The sequence below is a fragment of the Tauraco erythrolophus genome, chromosome 5 (assembly GCF_009769465.1).
Source record: "Tauraco erythrolophus isolate bTauEry1 chromosome 5, bTauEry1.pri, whole genome shotgun sequence".
NCBI classification, from domain to species: domain Eukaryota; kingdom Metazoa; phylum Chordata; class Aves; order Musophagiformes; family Musophagidae; genus Tauraco; species Tauraco erythrolophus.
The window spans coordinates 79,016,863-79,035,672 of record NC_141469.1 but is presented as its reverse complement, the minus strand read 5'-3'; the positions used below and the strand labels follow the sequence as shown (position 1 = coordinate 79,035,672).

The 18,810-nt window shown below is 44.8% G+C and overlaps 2 protein-coding genes across 3 annotated transcripts; both read left to right on the top strand.

The window, feature by feature from the left end:
- Positions 1-1,204: 1,204 nt before the first annotated feature.
- RPL34 (ribosomal protein L34) lies at positions 1,205-5,265 on the top strand. Its single transcript, XM_086611972.1, has 5 exons — positions 1,205-1,260; positions 2,060-2,138; positions 2,238-2,337; positions 3,404-3,507; positions 5,138-5,265. The coding sequence occupies exons 2-5, from the start codon at positions 2,074-2,076 to the stop codon at positions 5,220-5,222; spliced, it is 354 nt and encodes a 117-aa protein (XP_086468098.1). The 5' UTR covers positions 1,205-1,260; positions 2,060-2,073; the 3' UTR covers positions 5,223-5,265.
- A 3,348-nt stretch (positions 5,266-8,613) lies between these two features.
- On the top strand, positions 8,614-13,643 carry OSTC (oligosaccharyltransferase complex non-catalytic subunit). Of its 2 annotated transcripts, XM_086611703.1 has the most exons (4): positions 8,614-8,789; positions 9,598-9,691; positions 11,289-11,486; positions 12,617-13,643. In XM_086611703.1, the coding sequence occupies exons 1-4, from the start codon at positions 8,651-8,653 to the stop codon at positions 12,633-12,635; spliced, it is 450 nt and encodes a 149-aa protein (XP_086467829.1). In that variant the 5' UTR covers positions 8,614-8,650; the 3' UTR covers positions 12,636-13,643. The 2 variants fall into 2 exon arrangements, with proteins under 2 accessions (XP_086467829.1, XP_086467830.1); XM_086611704.1 differs by lacking the exon at positions 11,289-11,486.
- The last annotated feature ends 5,167 nt before the right edge of the window (positions 13,644-18,810 follow it).

The window sequence follows — 18,810 nt, the reverse complement described above, 5'->3', positions numbered from 1 at the left end:
TTAGCTCTTACTGCTTCCTCTCTTTTCTTTCTCAGGGATCTACCAGAGGCAATTAAATAGCAAAGTCAGAAAACATGGCCCAGCTCAGGAAGCTTGTTAAGATGCCGGCGGCTGAACGGGAGAATGTATTAAGGGGAAGATCAACTAGCCGTGTTCTATTTCCCCTATGCTTTTCCTAGGTTACTTATGGCTTGGAAATGGAATTTTGGGTCGGATGGACCTTTAACCTGACCAGCTGAGAAAGTTTTATGTCCTCATATTCCTTGCAGAGCACCTGCCCTGGAGCATGTGAGAGCAAGTACGTGCCTTGGCGAAGAGGCAAGAGGATCTTCTGTCCGAGAGTCCTGGTGCCGCTGCCGGCGTGGCGCGGAGGCGTTAGGCAAATGTCGGTATTGCACTGTCCTCCACAGAGCCCAGTTTCAGGATCAGCCCGTCAGACAGGCACAGCTCCTGTGATGGCGGGTGTCTGGCGGGTGCGAGGGCGTCCCGAGGGGAAGGGAGCGCAGCAAGGATGGCAATGTGGTGCTCAAGGCGAGGTATTCTTGAACCTTTCTTTTTTCTTGAACCTGTTTGGTTTTTTTTCCTTTTGAAGGCTGCAAAAAGAGGGAAGGTGCGACCCTCTCCCCATGGAGGCTGGCGGGAGAAGGGGCGCAGTCTCCGGGGGGACCCGCCTTTTCCTCGTGTGAGTTTTGCCGAAGAACACGCAGTTTATGCCGGTTTGGTGCAGAAAAGCATGTATGAGTGATGTGTAATTTACAGCTTTGAACAGCAGATTGAGAAAAGGCTTATAACCACCACAACGAGGAACAAAACGTTACTTCTGAGGAAACTGATGTTTTAGAAAATGAGCTTTTCAGTAAAACACACAAAAATTAAAAAAAAAAAAAAAGTGATGATGGAGGGAGAGAGCATGTGCGTAGGATCCGTGGGAAAAGTGAAGCATCTGCAGCAGAGAGGATTTTGTCGTTTTGCCGCACCACCTCCATCACCTCCACCTCCACCGCCTCCGCCACCGCGGCACCGCCGCCTCGGCCGCGTTCGCCCCCGTCCTGCCGCTGCGCGGCGCCCGGCGCCGCTTCACCCGTACAACATGGCGCCACCTATACACCTCCGCTGCCGTACAACATGGCGGCGCCCACCGCGGCCTGCAGGCGCGCTACAGCGCGCAGGCACCGCTATTTCTTCCGGGTTCCAGCGCGCCACTGTTTTTAATATTGACCCGCGCACTTCCGCTTTCTCTTCCGGGTCCGGCGGCTCAAGGTATGGCGGTTGGCGGGCGAGGGCCGTCGGGGCCATCCGTCCTCATCCACGGCCCAGCGGGCGGTGGGGGTGGCCGAGGGGCTGTGGCGAGGGTCCGGTGGCGGGACCGGGCCGGGTCGGGCCGGGAGCAGAACCGAGCGGCGAAGAGGTCGGGCCTAGCGAGGCTCAGGCCTGCGCGGCGGGGCCCCGGGCAGGGCCCCGGGCCGCAGCGAGCCGGTGCCGGCGGCTGCGGCGCTGGGCCCCGCCGCCCCCCGGGCCCGGCACCCGCGGAACGCCAGCCTGGGCAGCGGGGGGTGCCCCGAGGGGCTGCCGGCGCCTCGCTGGGGCCTCGTTGTGCCGGGCCCGGAGGCGGCTCCGGCCTGCGCCTGCGGTGGGACTGGCGCAGTTTGCTGTTAGGTGAGACAAGGAGAGGCTGCGCCGCGTTTGCTTTAGCGTGTTGTTCAGTCTCGCCAACGAATTCTACATTAAACACGCACTTGTTACAGCTTTAAGCAATATTCCAGGGGAGCATGACATCGTAAAGGCAAGACCAGGGTATTGAGCTGCGTTCGAGTTGGTTCGGATGAATCTTCATGGCAAATCACGTTCCATCCTTTGGCACATGTTTTGTTTGTTTTTTTACGTAGTTGTGTTGGTTATCAGTGATGAGGAAATGGTTTAACTTTGTTAATACCAGTATGGAACCCGCGGCTGCTGGTTCAGATCTAGCTTGATGCTTCAGTGCAGGTGGTGCTGTGATATGTGGACTTCACGTGGACGCTGAGACCTTAAACTACACTGCTTCTTTCTTTTCGACTAGTTCAGGTGTAAAAAATGGTTCAGCGCCTGACCTACCGCCGTAGGTTGTCCTACAACACAGCTTCCAACAAGACCAGACTGTAAGTAAGATGTAGTTTCTAAGAAGACTTAACTTGTAAGAAAGCCAAGTTTAAGTTTTGATTGTTGTAATTAACAGAGCGTTCCTCTGCCATGTTTAGGTCCCGAACACCCGGGAACAGGATTGTTTACCTTTACACCAAGAAAGTAGGGAAGGCACCAAAGTCGGCATGTGGAATATGCCCAGGAAGACTTCGTGGTGTAAGTATTATCCTTACTGATATAATGTCTTTTTTTACAGCAATGGTTTTTTCTGTGCAAAGAACCTTTTAAGGTAATACTGCTGTTTGATGAATTCTCATTGGAACAACTTTCTTCTTTAAAATACTTCTATTTGACTGTGGTACAGTTCAACTGGTAAAACACACTTTGAAAGCTTAAAGAGTAGATGCTTTTCAAATGCTTGTGGGTTCTTGGTGGTGTTATATCTGAACCTTCTTGTTCTGTGAGTTGTAACTGGCTGAAATCGTTAGACTGAGGTGAATCTGTAGCAGGTTTGAAAGTCTAAATTAGACCTATTAGGTAGAGTTTAAAAAAAACACGTAAGCCAAGTTCGGCTTTCAGGTTTAGGAAAAAAAAAGGAATGAATGTTTTTAGCATTATGTTTTTCTGCAAAATGTATTCTCAGTGTAACGCCATAGCTCTTAACAGTAATGGGAACGCTTGAGTAACGTCTGTCTTTGAGCAGTTCCTACACTGGAGAAACAATCTGTTTTATAAACAGTTTTTTGATGATGAATCTGTTGGTGAACCCCTGTGGTAGAATGAAAAGATCAGCTTAGGAATGCTAAAGACAACACATACAAGCTGTGACTTCAGTCACTTCTTTGCATCTTGAATAGTCGACTTCAGGCGTTGCTGCTTTTTTAAGCTATCAAAGTGAATTGTCTTAATGTGACTGTTAGCCACAATTACTGTCTTATCTTAGAGTGGTTTGGGTTGGAAGGGACCTTAAAGATCATCTAGTTCCAACCCCCCTGCCATGGGCAGGGACACCTTTCCCTAGATCAGGTTGCCCAAAGCCTCATCCAGCCTGGCCTCAAACACTTCTAGGAATGGGGCATCCACAACTTCTCTGGGCAGCCTGTTCCAGTGCCTCACCACCCTCACAGTGAAGAATTTCTTCCTTATATCTAATCGAAATCTCCGCTCTTTCAGTTTAAAGCCATTGCCTCCTGTTCTATCACTACATGCCCTTTGAAGAATTCCTTCTCAACCTTTCCTGTAGGCCCCTTTATGATGCACTTCTCATTTTTGCTTTCTGTAGGTTCGTGCTGTGCGTCCTAAAGTTCTTATGAGGCTGTCAAAAACGAAGAAGCATGTTAGCAGAGCCTATGGGGGTTCCATGTGTGCTAAGTGTGTCCGTGACAGGTAAGCTTACAGAAAGCTAACATTATTCTTGAGGTTACTCCGTATGAGATTTTTACATCTCACTGTGTTTTCATAATGCAGCCAAAATTTTGAAGAATCGTAGACTGATATCAGTGTAGTAAAATGGAGGGGGTAAGCATGGGGCACATTTGCAGTGATGGGATTTTTGCCCCTTGAATTTGAGGTAGTTACTGCATGGGGAGCTCCTTTGTAGAGAGTTGATGTTCAAGATTTCCTACTGCACTGTTGCTTTTGTCTACTGAGTCTGAATTTTTATTTTATATCCAGCCCCCGTAGTAAGGATTTTTCTCTTGTGTTGTCCTATTCTTTGTCTTACGCGGAGATGCTAGTGTAAGGTCAGTTGAGTCTTTGGATTGTTGGTGGTGGTTTGGGATTCAAAGATACTAATTGGTTGCATATGAAGTGTCTGTATGTGGTTAAGCTTTAAGATGGCATTTGCTGAGCCTCACTGAATTCACTTGTTGGGTAACAACTGAACATGCTGTACTTCCTTGGCAAGTTTGACGAAAAAATGGGTGTTACAAAGAATATGTCATCTCTATGAATGGTAATCAAAGCAGATCTCTGGAGTAAGCAGTCTAATGCCAGTTTTCACATCTGAAGTGCAAATCTTGCCAGCATTTTGTGTTTTTTTTTTTTTTCTTGTGTGAATTCTAAGTTAAGTTACATTAGGTGCCACTGAAGACAGGTTGTTACAACGGTAGATCCATAGCGTAACTTCTATGTGTTAAAAGCCTTTTTTTTTTTTTCTTTTTCTGTTTTCTTAAACACTATAGGAGCTTGGTAGGTCGTTTTTAATACAAGAGTATTCCTTACACTTTTTCTGCCTAAACCAGAAAACACAGTCACCTCCTTCCCTCTAACTGGCAGGTTTTCTCCTGTGTCTGTTTAGGTATCTTTGGTAGGTTTTGTGTACTGCAACCTTAGCCATGTATACCAAACCCATAAGGAATGGCATTTTAATGTTTCAAGGTAGAAGAGCGTGTGATATATTTGTACTTTTAACTGGAAATCGTGAATGGGCTGTTGGTGTGAGTACTGTCACTTCGGTCCATCTGCGTGGTGGCCTTGCATGTCTTCCAGAAACAATAATGTTTAGGCATGACTTGACCTGCCAGGGTTTTCCCTGTTTATGTGTAAAGAAGCTTTAATCCTGAGAGGGGAACTGGTCTCGTTTTGATAACGGGACTCGTGAAGTTTTCTCTATCTCTAAGGAAGAGAGCTGACCACAACTTGTCACACCAATTCAGACTTTAAGAACAGCTAAATTAGTTTGCCAGTGAGGAGTTTTGCTTTTTGCCTGTGAAGGTGGTAGTTTTTCCAGTGTTCAGCTATCAGGTATTACCTTGCTTGCCTACAAGTCACTGATCCTAAATTTGCAGGTACACTAGGCCTTTCTTCCCCAAACTTCTGCATTCATACTGTGCCAGCGTCCCCGTCTTCTGATGCTGGCAAGAACATCAGTGGTTTCTCTTTTTATGTATTTGTGCAACTAAGACCACAGGTGCAAATGAATGTTGGAGACAGCAGAGCTAATTGTAACTTTGTCTTATTTATGTGTTTTCACTTAAGTGGATACATGTCCTAAAGTTGTTGCTTTCCTTTCCAGAATCAAACGAGCTTTTCTCATTGAGGAGCAGAAGATCGTTGTGAAAGTGTTGAAGGCACAAGCACAGAGTCAGAAGTCAAAGTGAATAAAATTGTAGCTTCAGCCCAATAAATGAAAGCTCCACTTGTCTTGTGTTCTGTCATTCCATGTGCTAGTCAAAGCTGGTAGGAGCTGCTTCTCACAGCTGGTTAAACACAGGATTGGGTTTTAGTTCCCCAACCCATAAGTCAGGATGCTGTGTTCTGTGCTGCCTGCAGACAAGGAAATCAAGCAGGTGGAAGGAGATCTGGTTCAACAGGACTGTCTCTCGGTCCTGGAGGGGGGGTTGGAGTGACTTTGAGCAATGCAGTTTTTCTTTCATGGCAACGGCTGTGTATGTCGTCATCAGAGGACTTGACTCAGAAGAAAGTTAGAATCTGACAAAAGCAAGCAAAGGAGACTGTGACTAAAGGCTGGAAGAGAGATGGTCAGATGAAGAAGAGGCAAGCTAGTACGGACATAAGGTAGATACTTTTATTTCTTGTAAATAGTATGTGCTGTAGTTTCTGTTACTCAAGTCTGAGGGTGGAGGGAACTGTCTGACTTCTGGAAGCTGGTGCTGTATCCACCAGACGGTTACATCCTGCTACATCTGGATCTCCTGGAAGAAAGCTGTTGTATTCTGTTTGTTGGGTGCTTCCTGGATCAGCAGTTACAGGTATGATACAAGCAGGGCTCTGGGGCCCAGGTGGGATAAACCTTTAATGGCTTCCTGAATTAGGTCTTGGAGTAGCAATTTAGTCCTCTGGTATTGGAGCAAAGTTCTGTTGGATCCTTATCGCTTGAGGATGTTATGGGAATGTAAAAAACAGTTGTAAAAGGTGGAAATGGGCTTGTGTTGCTGCTTTGCTTAATTCTGTTGTGTAGAGAGAACTGAAAAATGTGCCTCCAACACTACCCAGGAGTGCTTTAGCACACTCGGGATAATTCTTGCATTACCTGTGGGTGCAGTGGTGTTCCTCACTCCCAGCTCTCAATTTTGGAAATTAGTATGACAAGAAGTGGGTATATATTTTTACTGACAACTAATCTTTGGTATTTTTAAATATTTTTTTTTAAAAAGTAGTGAGCTCAACCACCGGAATAAGGAAGGAAGAGAAGTAATTACTGAGCATGCAGGCTTACTGGGAGCAGTGGGGATGCCATCTGAAGAGGTTTCTAGGATCACTTGCGGAGGCCGCTCAGGCTGTGGCTCTGAGAGATGCGTGCAAATTTCTCCTGGCTGTACGCTGGCTGTTCACACCATGCCTGGCTCTGAAGCTTGTCAGGCTGTGCAGTCAGCCAAGAGCCAGATCACTGAAAGCTGAGTTGATGAAAAGACTTGTCCGTCCCCTGGCACTTAGCTGGTACTGTGGGTCAACTGCCTTCAGGCCCACAGTGGTGGTGGTGGTGCCCCCTGGGGTTGAGGGGAGGTAGCTGTGGTCCAGGATAACTGGCATGCATGGTGAAAGGAGCTGTACCTCCCTCAGAATTTCTTCACGGTGTCCCCAGTCATTAAAATAATTGTCAGTGTTCCCAAAATGGATAAACGTGGCAGCTAAGTCTTGTGTCTTTACGTATGAATCATTTATTTCTCCTTAGCTCGGATTATGCTAAAACTTGTTCCAAAGGCTGTAGCTAATTAAAGGAGGTTTTAAGGCTAACATGAGTACCCTGACATTCTTAGGTGCTGTTACTATAGGTAGTTTGCAAGGTTAAAACTTTACTAGTCGTTGCCTTCCTGTGTTAGTACAAGCTTCAATATGTTGACATGCTGGGAAAAATAATTTTATAGCAGAAGTGGCAAGTAGGGCAGGTGTGTTTAACCTGCCCCAGAACTGCTCTTGTTTTACATTAAAAGCTGCGAGATAAGATTTTCCGTGGGGCTATTGGAAAGGAGGCAAGATGGAGGGAGAATACTTTCGGAGTAATTAGGAGAAATGTCATAAACGTCTGTTGACAGGCGAATCGCACTGAGAGGGAGATTTCTCCAAACAGGAGGGCTAAGATACAATGCCATGATTGCACTGGAAAGCAACTGAGGTACGAGGAGAGGTGGTATCACCACTGCAGGTGGAAACAAAAGCAGTTATTAGGGAATTGTCACTGAAATGGTAGTAAGGCCCCTAATTTTTTTTTTAACCATTTTGGAAAGTAATTCTCCAAGCAATCAGCTGCAGCGTAGGTACGGGGGTAGTTGTTTGGGGCATGATACCCCTCAGGGCTGCCGGTGGGTGCCCTCTGTGCAGTGGGCTGGATGGGAGGGCGAGGCAGGGCGCGTTCACCCGGAGCGTGCGTGTGCCTTTAAACACGCTCACGCAACCTGGAGTGAGGAGTCGGCATTGAGGTGGCTTTTACTGCCTCTCTCCGGTGTTAAATTATGTCTACTGAAAGGCATCAGTCTTCCTATGTATATTTTTTATTGTGGTGTTTTTTGTTTTTTTTTTTATGAACCTGTTGCTTCTCTTCAGCCAGCTCCCTGATTGAGTCGCTGGCTGCCTGGTGCCTTTTCTGAAGGAACCAGTTCCCGTGCTGCTGTCAGGAGACTTGACCTCAGTTCAAATAAAGGTATAAGGAAGAATATCTGAGAGAGGGTCTCCCCTGTCCCTATTCATGAAAATAAGAGGAACCAGACAAGCTTTCTCTCAAAATGGGGAATTTTTCTCCCTTGTATGTTGCCTGGCTGCATCTCTCCACACTGAGACTCGGCTCGGCTGAGCTGAGGACAGTGACAGGTTGGACCTGCTGCCGGCGCCGGGCGGCCCGGGTGCTTGCACACTTACAGGAGTGTGCAAGATGGTCTGTGCACACACAGGTACCCGGCTTGCGCTCAGCAGCTGCTGTGATGCCCCTTTTCCCTGCCCCGGACTCGGCTGTTGGAGTCTCCCCTGGCTGCAGGCCAGGACGGGCAGGCAAAGGGGCGCCCCGGCCTCGCTCCCCCGCCAACCCAGGGACTCGGGTGAGGCCCGCTCGGGATCTTTTTCCGGCCTGTATCCCGCCAGCTCACTCCCGGGACGTGGGTTTTCCGCTCCCGGCCCGGGCAGCTCCCCGCGGGGCGCGTCCCGCACGTGAGGCCGGTGGCGAGCGCTCGCGCACCCGTGCGAGCACGCGCGCCGCGGGGGGTGGAAGAGGCGGCCACGTGGCTGCCCCGCCCCAAGCGCCTCGCCGTTACCCAGCGCCGACACGTCAGGGCTGTTGGATCCTGGCAGGTGAGTAAAGTGGGTAGGCTCCCCCGGCGGCGGGTGGTCTGCGTTTCCCGATGTTTTTGAGCAGAAAAAAAAGTTTTTTTCTTTATGTCCATCATTCCCGCCTGGCATAACTTTTGAGTCTTTTTGTTTATTTGGCTTCGGTTTAATTTGATAATTTACCCCTGTCAGGACGCGGCAGCCAATTTCCGTTTCCGCCTTCGTGTCCGGTGGCGGAGGGCGCCCGCGGCGGGGCGAGCCGGGCGGGGAGCAGCAGCGCCGCGGCTCTCCGCTGGGTCGCACCGCCGCCATGGAGACGCTGTACCGCCTGCCCTTCGCCGTGCTCGAGTGCCCCAACATCAAGCTGAAGCGGCCGAGCTGGGTGCACATGCCCTCGGCCATGACCGTGTACGCGCTGGTGGTGGTGTCCTACTTCCTCATCACCGGAGGTGAGGCGAGGGCCGCTGGGGTGGGCGGCGTGAGCAGGGCACGGGGTGGCTCTTCCTCCGCGGGGCGGGCTGCTGGCCCTGCCCCGGGTGGCACAGCCGCTGCTGCTGACCCCTTGTCCGGGTCCAGACACGAACCGCGGCCAGCGCCGAGCGTCCCCGTGGCGGTCAAACAGTTCTCGCTGCTTGCTGCTGATGCCTGGAAAGGAAATCGAACTTTCCAAGGCTCGTTCTGGAGTTTTGGAAAGCGGCATTCTTTATTGCAGCGCTGGGTGCACGGGGGATTTCTCCTCCTAGCGGGCACACCCGGCTTCCGGGCAGAAAATTAGTTATACGCCACGGTCATGCATAATTCATAACATATTTACATATTCTTAAACAATTGCTTAATTTTCTCTCGCTTACGTGTAAATTACTTCGCATGCTCAGTTCTCCTCCTCCGCCCCTTTTTTGGGTCTGGGGTGTATTTAGGGGAGGTGGTCCATGAGTCGGTGGTCGCGATCTCCCCCTGCTGGAATTACCTTTTCCCTCAAGTCACTGCATGTTCACAGTTCAGAAAAACATGAGAACAAAGTTTATGCGGTTTCTGGGATGTTCCCTCCAAGGGCAGACAGTTCTGGATAAAGAGTCTCCTTTTTAGTCACTCCTGACAGCTTCAAGGATGCTCATCTTGTTAGTTTCTTTAGGTACGTGTAAATCACCTGCTGCCAACTAAACCCTTCACGGAAACTCTTGCACAAAAACTTTGACCCCTTTGTTGTTGGGTAACACTGCTGTGAGTCCAAGGTGATGGTTGCTTTTCTCCTCACAGGGATTATCTATGATGTGATCGTGGAACCTCCCAGCGTGGGGTCGATGACAGATGAACACGGACATCAGAGACCGGTGGCCTTCTTGGCATACAGGTAGGAAGAGCAAGTGAGGTGCTGCAGATGCCTAAACGCAAGTGAATAAACTACAGAGCTGTGGCTCTGCTTTTTTTTTTGAGCTCTCTGTGCAAAGCAAGATCTGTTCTATATCAGTCCTTGGTTTGCAAATATATAAAAAAAACCCCACAAAACAAACAAATAAAAAACCAACAACAGAAAGCAGCATTGAAATCAAGGGAAATAGAAAAGCTCAGTCCTTCTAAAACGGTTAATAATGAAAAGTCTGGTAAGAAAGAAGTTTTGAGGTGGCAGTACTTCTGTTTCTTGTCCTTGCTATTAAAGTTGAGTTTTGTAGTAGATGCAGACACGTTTGGTCATATTTCATAGCAGCATACATAGTGTTTGTGAAACTTTCTTTTCTGGCCTTGTAAACTCTGATGTAATTGGGGCTCTTGTATCTGAGGGTGGGGAACACAGTTGGAAATGTGAAACAACAGTGCCGCCTTCGAGTCTTTCACTTCTGTTACTGAAAATAAGCTGGTGACTGCTAAGTAACAAATGGGCCTCAAGCAGGTTAAGTCTACATTTGTAGCAGTGGTTTTTTGTGTGTGGAAACAAATAATGGCTTTTGCTGAATACCAAAAAAGTTCTTTGAATCTGTGACATTCCTCATGTGCAGATTTTGACTCGGACTCGATGTAGTGTATGTCTCAGACTGGCTTGGATTGTGGCAATGTGGATGAATCAGGCTATTGCAGGGAGTCGATAGCACTTTAGTACAGTTCAGTATAAATAACATGAAAGAAGATGAAATTGTGTTCAGGATATGAGATGACAGTGATAATCTTAATTTCTGTGTTAGCATCTGCAGTAGTTTCATCCATGCCAGTTTTATGAGGTCGCTAGTATTGCTAATTGCAAGGATAGGAACAAGGTTCAGTGACTGTGGGAAGCAGGAGGCTCAGATACAGGTGCAATGTTCTTTCTGCATCTCGGCTTCCCCTCTCTCCACCTGAGCTTTGCAAGAAGGAAGTCTGGCAATGTGGACAGACAGGGATCTGGGGCGCTTTCAGGCTGGGTCCCTGCAAACCTCAGCGAGCCGGTGGCAAAACATACTGCAGGCAAGAACTGCTTTTGCTGTCTGCTGGGACCAGTAGATGTACTTCAAGCGCTGACATAACGCTTCCAGTGAGATTCGTGCTGAGATGAGGATTCAGGTACTGCTGCCTAAACGGGGATGGAAATAAGGCTTGGAAAGCTTAGTGACCCAGGGGTCATGGTTCCATGCCATGAGTCATCAGTTGCTATTTTGGACCAGATATTTCTGAAAACTGAGGAGTTTGCCTAGTAGCCATTAGTATACACTATTAGGTGTAGAACCACTAATACGCTGATCACCTTGCAGACTATCAGTCTTGGAGATAAATCACATATTGAAGCCTCAATGTAGTTGCATAACATCAGTTTCCATACCCACTTTTTGTTAGAAAGTCAGCCATCAAGGTTAATCATCCTGTGTATTTGTACAGTTAAACCAGGTTGGGTAGATGGAGTTTGAAATGTAAATAGTTTCTTTAAAACTAATCTTTTCCTGATTATCTCTTCTTCCCTTCCTCTTTTTATTTTTCTTTAGGGTAAATGGGCAATATATTATGGAAGGGCTTGCGTCCAGCTTCCTCTTCACAATGGGCGGCCTGGGATTCATAATTCTGGATCGATCCAATGCACCAAATATCCCCAAGCTGAATAGGTTTCTCTTGCTCTTTATTGGATTTGTCAGTGTGCTTTTGAGCTTCTTCATGGCCAGGGTTTTCATGAGGATGAAATTACCGTAAGTTATTTAATACTCTTTCAGCTTTTCTTCTCTCTTGTGATATGTGTGTGCCTGTGTTAAATGTAAGAGTAACAGAAAATACGACAAGGTGTGCTAAAGATCTTCAGCTTGGCTATAAGTTACTTTTTTCAACGCTTTTTTGGAACAAGCTACCTTGAATGAGGTGGAATGCTTTTGGGGCCAGCTATTGTAAGATTGTGCTGTGGTTAAAAAAAAGTGACAGTTTCTGGTATGTCAGAAGCTGTGATTAGTGAGTCTGACTTAGAATGAATTCTAAGGTAGACCGATTATGTACTGGTCAGGTAAATCAATTACAAAGTAGGGCTTTGAGGAAAAAGCAGGTGTCAAAGAACTTGAAGAAAGGCAAGTGAGTACTTTATAGTGACAGCATCCATGAGAGATCGTAACTAGAAGAACTGATGGCAGCTGTAACAAGTGTTCAGAAACATCCAAAGCAGCCCTAAAGTAAAGATGATGTCTCGTGGTTTTTTTTTTGTTGCGGGAAAACTGAACGTAACACTGAAGCATACAATATATGTAACATTTTAATACACCTATATTCACAGATCAAAAAGTAGGAAAGGTGTGGAGCTTTCAAGCTATGCAAAATCCAAGTGCAGGACTTTCAATTTTTTCCTCCTTCTTTATTTCTTAGTCCATGTGTGTTAAGTGTCTTATTTCTTAGTACACGTGTGTCTTAACAGTTCTCTTTCTTAAACTCATTAAAGAAACGGAGAAATGGAAGAGAAAAAGAGACTAGAGTTGTGTTGAGTGCCAGAAAGTGTCGGGTTGTACTGAATATCTTAACACTGATAGTTTGTGTAAAAGGTAGAAATACAGAACCTTTCGTAGGGTGCAACCTGGGCTTCAAAAATTCCAAACAATTACTGAAGCTGGGTTGAGAACAGGCTAATCCATGTTCAGTGTTCATTGAAGAAAATCAGCTGAGGAAGGAACGTGTAGTTAAGCTGGCCAGTTTGTACCTTGGACAGAATTTATTGTTTTAATAGCCTTGATCAGCAATTTTTGGCAGTCTGAAGTTTTTGTTGTAAGACCGTGTGTCTCGATTTTTGCGGAGCGCTGCCTGTGTTTGCTAACTTTTTTTCTAACTTAATTTTTTTCTGTAGGGGCTACTTGATGGGTTAGTACCTCTTGTGATGTGTGAAAGCCCGAGCTGAATTTACTCCTCTCATGAAGTGTTTGAGAAGCAGCAGCAAGGAACAAATTCCATAGTCACCATCAACAGGCAAGAGACCTGTCCATGAGGATCAACTGGGGAAAGAGTGCTTTCTCTGCAAACAAACTCTCACTACCAATGGCTGATTTGTAGCTTCGAAGCAATGTTTTATCATTTCTGTTTTAGAGCTTTTGAAAAGAGCCTCGCTGGGTTTTTCTTGTATATCCCAACTTAGTTTGAAATAGAGAACCTATCTTTAGCTCTACCTGAAATGATTATTAGCCGTTGGCTTGACAGTTCTTTGTTGCAGATCTGTCTCCTCTTCCCTATGTGGGACAATTACTTGTGTGAATTGGAGAACAAACGCTTGAAATGTTTCTTTCCAAGTTATAATTAGGAAATGAGTAACTTTGGATGCTTTATAGTCAAAATACAGTGTGTCTGAAATGATTTCAAAGGCACCTTTTGCCTTGATATTAATGGCTCTATGTGAGCAAATCCAGACATGCACTGGGAAAGGCAAACTGCATGAACGTGCATTTCTTTTTGAAAAAGTGTACGAAAGGAACCGAATAAAACTTATTTTCTACAAAATTATTTGAATTCTGTGCAGTTTCTGAAGCTTTTTCTTGTGTGTATGGCCTGTTTGAGATGCCATACCATACCATGGCCACATAACTTCAGCTTTATTTTTCACTATTGGAGAGTGAATTTCTTTCTTTTTTTAAGTATCAGGGACAAGAAACCTCATACGTTCTATGAACTTGTACTGTATCTACGTGACATACTGTTACCAGTAGCCAAGAAAACTTACTTCTGAAGCTGCTGCTTTTTTGTGTGAGAGGTGAGGCTCCAACTTACTTTGTCTTTATTTTAAAAGATTGAATGTTACTATCACATTTCATTGAAGTAATGTATTGCATTCTGGGGGAAGGAAAGATCTCTCTAAATCTCCATAAACATCTTCTTGCAAGCTGTGTGTGTTTGAAGCACTGTGTTCATTTGTATAAAATGTCTCACAATTGTCAGTGAGAAATGTTGTTTATTCCCGTAATTGTGAAGTAAGTATTACTGTTCTCATACTTAATCGGATTTCTGAGCTAGCTGTTAATCATCTGCCCTCAGGATATGCCACTTCCACTCCCTCATTCTTACAGGCAATGTGACTTCTGCATTTGCTCATCTTACGTGTTTATCATTAAGATTTAAAGTTGCTTAACTTTAAAGTTGCTTAACTTTAAACTTAACTTAAGAGCCGTTTTATGAGGCTCATAACTGCAAAGTTTCCAGTCTCTTCCAAGCGATCATCTTTTGGTCACTCTGATTTTGGTGAGATATGTGCTTAGCTTCAAGGGGGAGCATTGATATTATGTAAGTAAATAACTGGATACGTAAGTCGACTTTTTAATGTCTCTGAGATGGAAGTAAAACCAGAAGGTCGCTTCACTGAGTATAAAAGAGATCTTCCAGCTCAGGACTTGTCCCACTGCAGTTCAGCTTCCAAGTTTGCAGCTGGTTCTAAAGGAGCGTGCTCTTAGTGGCTTTAGTGGCATAGCTGATGCCTGTGGTCTATGAAATGCATTTGATTATAATGACACACAGAATCACAGAGTGTTAGGGATTGGAAGGGACCTCAAAGGATCATCTAGTCCAATCCGCCTGCTGGAGCAGGACCACCTAGATCAGGTGATGTAACTTGGAACAAATAAAGCAGACTTTTAATTGCAAGGTAGAAGATAATTTTGAGGGAGTAAGACTAAGATAATGACTCTGCAACAAACAAGGTTAAATGATCCCTTATGTTTCTTTGGTCACAGGCTACGAACTAGATCTTGTATGATCCTCCGCCAAAGCATGAGGTGCAGAGAGAACCAGGAAAACAAGTGCAGAGCAGAAGACAGACCACCCAGAAATTAAGAGCATTAGGAAGATGTCAGAATCCACAACTAGAGAGTGGTTCGTCTTGGATGTCGGTTGGAGGCTTCTTGGTCACCCAATGAAAAATTTCTACGGAGCGTTGTCAAATAAACAGCAAAGCTGAAGCATTGCTATGACAGGAATCCCACTTTCAGCTAAAGAAAGGCTGGTATTTTCTGTAAATGTCCGCTGCTCTTTGTAGGTAACGGCAGGTGGCCTCTGCTGTAAGGGTTTAGGATAGTAATAGGAATATTTCAGTGACTGAAGGAAAACTTCCCATAGCTAGTGACAATATCCATCTGTGTTTGGTGCTTTTATCTTCTAGGGTGAACTGAACTGAATTGTGGGGTGGGAAATCAAAAACAAAGTTGAAATACTGTGGTAAAGGTAAAGCAGAGCTTATAGGAACGCATCTTTCCATGATTAAAACCAGGAGTTTGGCCTACTTCCAAATGCAACAAAAAGAGTCAAGCTGAAGTGTAGAGGTTTTGATTTTCTGGCTCTCTTGCTGGAGAAAATACTGAATCCATGGTTCCTCTGTGGGCTTCAGTATAATCTCCGAGTGATGATGCCTGGTCAATATAGTCAGGGAGAGATGTATAACCTGTGTAGCTTTTGAAAGTTAGTATATCCATATATGAACCTTGAACAATCCAAGTAATCTTAATTGAATTAAGCTGAAAAATACCTCTAGAAAAAAAAGACCAGACATTCTGGTTTCCCTTTTTTCCCCCCCAATACTCTTTCCGGACTTCTGCAAATTGTGGAACAGTAACAAAATCATAGAATCATTAGATTGGAAAAGACCTTTAAGATCATCAACTCCAACTGCAAACTTAATACTGTCAAGTCCACTGCTAAACCGTGTCCCTAAGCACCACATCTACACATCTTTTAAATACTCCAGGGGTGGTGACTTAACCACTTCCCGGGGCAGCCTGTTCTGGTGCTTTTTAACCCTTTCAGTGAAGAAATTTCTCCTAATATCCAATCTAAACCTCCTCTGGTGCAACTTGAGGCCATTTCCTCTTGCCCTATCTCTTGTTACTTGGTAGAAGAGACCAACATCCGCCCTGCTACAACCTCCTTTCAGGTAGTTGTAGAGGGCGATAAGATCTCCCCTCAGCCTCCTTTTCTCAAGGCTAAACAACCACAGTTCCCTCAGCCACTCCTCATAAGACTTGTGCTCCAGACCCTTCACCAGCTTCATTGCTCTTCTTTGGACACACTCCAGCACCTCAATGTCTTTATTGTAGTGAGGGCCCAAGACTAAATGCAGTATTCAAGGTACGGCCTCACCAGAGCTGAGTACAGGGAAACTCTCTGCATAACCTCATAACATCTTTGGAATTCTTAGTTGATTGCCCCTTCTTCCAAAGGTCATAAACTCTCTTTTTTTCCCCTGAGTTTCAGCCAAATCTCTCTGTTCAGCCAGGCTGGTCTTCTCTGTGGGCTCATCTTTTGGCACATGGGGACGGCCTGCTTCTGCACTTTTAAGATTTCCTTCCTGAATATTGTCCAGCCTTCCTGGAATCCTTTGCCCTTCAGGACTGCCTCCCAAGGGACCGTGTCAACCAGTGCCCACACAGACCAATGTCTGCCCTCTGAAGTCCAAGGTAGCAGCTCTGCTGACCTCCCTCCTTACTTACCAAGAATTGAGACATGTTTGGAAGATCTGTGCCACTGAAGCAATTTTTGGAGGGAGGGGGACATTTCAGACGTTTTGAGGAGATACTAATAACTACTCTTGCTTGTAAAAATAAGCTTGGCTTTTTTTTTTAAGTCCAAATACCAACTTTTTAAAGATGTGTAATTGTTAACTAAAACCTATAATATATTTTACAGGTAAGTTTATTTGCTGGTATGAAGTAGTCCATACCGATGCCTGAAATAAAACTGACACCTTAGACTGATACAGAATATTTTTAAGCACCGCCATTAGACTTTCTCGCTAATTTACGGCATTCTAATTCTAAATATATTGTGCTTAATGGAGTTTTGCTTAGGAGGCTGAAAGTGCTTCAGCTAACTACTTGTGAAGCGGGATACGTGTTCACAGAATGCTGCTTGGTACAGTTACTAAAATCTTCCTATTTCCAGTTCCAGTTGTGTATTTTATATACATAAATATATGTTCTTAATATATGAATTAGGAAGCACTAGATATTAGATCTCTTAACGAGTTACAGTCTTTGAAATTGAGACAATCCTAAATTTCTTCTGCTGCTCCCAATGCAGGGAGCCAACGTGGGTATAAGGAAGACAGCAATTCGTGTTTATTTTCCTGACGTGCATGGAAACTCTGCATACAATGGAAACCGTTGTCCTACAGCACAGCGATGTCTGTGACAATGTAATTGGTGCTGCACGTTTGTGAATGTGGTGGTTGTGCTTTTCCTTCAGTGTGACGATTTTCCTCACAAAAAGGATTGCAGCAACAGCTCTGGCCTTTTTTTAGAATTTCTAATTGCCGCTTCTGAACTTTGCAGTTATGTTAGAATGTTTTTCTTCCAGAAGATGGTTAAAGAGGGTTGTAACCATTGCAAGAAAGGAATTGGAACAATTGTAAGAATCATAGAAGGAGAACATTTTGTAACGCTCTGCAATTCTGAGACCTTTTAGCTATACTGATGATTGGAGAAATCTGGATAAATCTGGCTTTCAGTGACAGCAAAAAATACAACTAAGGCATCGAACTCTTCTTAAAGGGTAGTGTTTCATGGGAAGCAGCTACTAGAAATAGGAGAATTTCTAGGTAATTTGGTTTCTTTGCTAAGAACTAGTTATGCTGATGTCCTTTTTGTTTGACATGGATACCCCGCAGCTAAGAACTGGACTGAGACCACGAGCTCATTTTAGAGCAACAGCTGTGGCACTGTAATGGGAGTCAAGCATGTCTGACTTGCACCATGTTTTAACTGGCGATATAGATGCGAGGCACTGCGTTCTGATGTCTAGTATCTTGAATCCATAAGGCAACTCGCTGAGCTCCTGTTTGGCGCTATCAGTTTAGTTACTAATGTTCTTCTGGGATAAGATGGAGTTTCACTTCGTCACGCAGCTATCCCATATGGGTTCTATAAATGTCAAAGCTCTTTCAGAGTTGTACCTGCAGGCTGCAAGAAGTAGTATTTAGCTGTGAGTAAATCATATCAATGTGGTATCATCCGCTGCCTTATGCATGCAAAAGACTGACATTTGTATTTTCCCTTTTTTTTTTTGGAATCAATTTTCACTACAAAGATCAATGTTGAGGTGGGGACTGGTATCCTTTTGTTGTCAGTAGTAATTGTATGCTCTTAGCTGGAAATGGAAAGAAAAATTTTGAAAGGACTCAGACTGGTTGGATGTTTCTAGAGCGAACTGTGAAAGTTAAACTTTTTCTATGTTACTTAGTGAACAGGCTGAAACAATTTCAGAGTTTTTAGCTATTCCTGACAGCTCCTGGATGATGGGTAATATGTTCACTCTATTCAGCCTTCCAGTACGTCATCTGTCTTTAACAGTGGATCTAGAGTGTGAGGGATGGGGAATAACAAAAAAATAAGCTTAACTTCAGTCTGGAGAAAAAGGTTTGGGAGGTGGGGGAAGCATTTTAAGCACCTGGAAGAAAATGGTGAAAGGATGAGTAGCCAACTTGAATTTTTAAAGATTAAGTCATATGAAGAAAAAGCCATACATATGAGAGTTATGGCCCCCATGAATAGAAGAAAAGCAGATGTTTAGGCTGTAGTTTTTAATACTGTCTTGTATGTTATGGAAACTTGGCTTAGCTGAAACAACTATAAGCTGGATGCGAAAGTACTTTGAAAACCATTTTCAGAGAGTGTTTACTGATTAGTTGATGTGCTTTTATCAAAGTGGAAAGACATTTTTTTGAGGTCTGTCCTGTGGCTAGTTTGGTTCAACACCCAGTGACGTGAATCGAGTAAGGAGTACTTACTAAATTAGCAGAAATCAAAAAACTCAGAGATTACTGGGAGGGCAGAATTAGGATACATAGTGATTTTAACAAATAAAAAAGAGTGCCCTGAAAGACATAGACTGGTTTATCCTTTCTAGGTACAAGTGCAAAATGCCAATGCTACTGAAGCGAAATAACTGGCGAACTGTGGGATTTCTCAGAGCAAGTCCTTGGATTCTGCTGCATCACAAGCTGAAGAGGAGTATTTGCCTTTTGTGCAGCAATACAACATCACACTGAGATATTTGCAAAACTTTTAACTA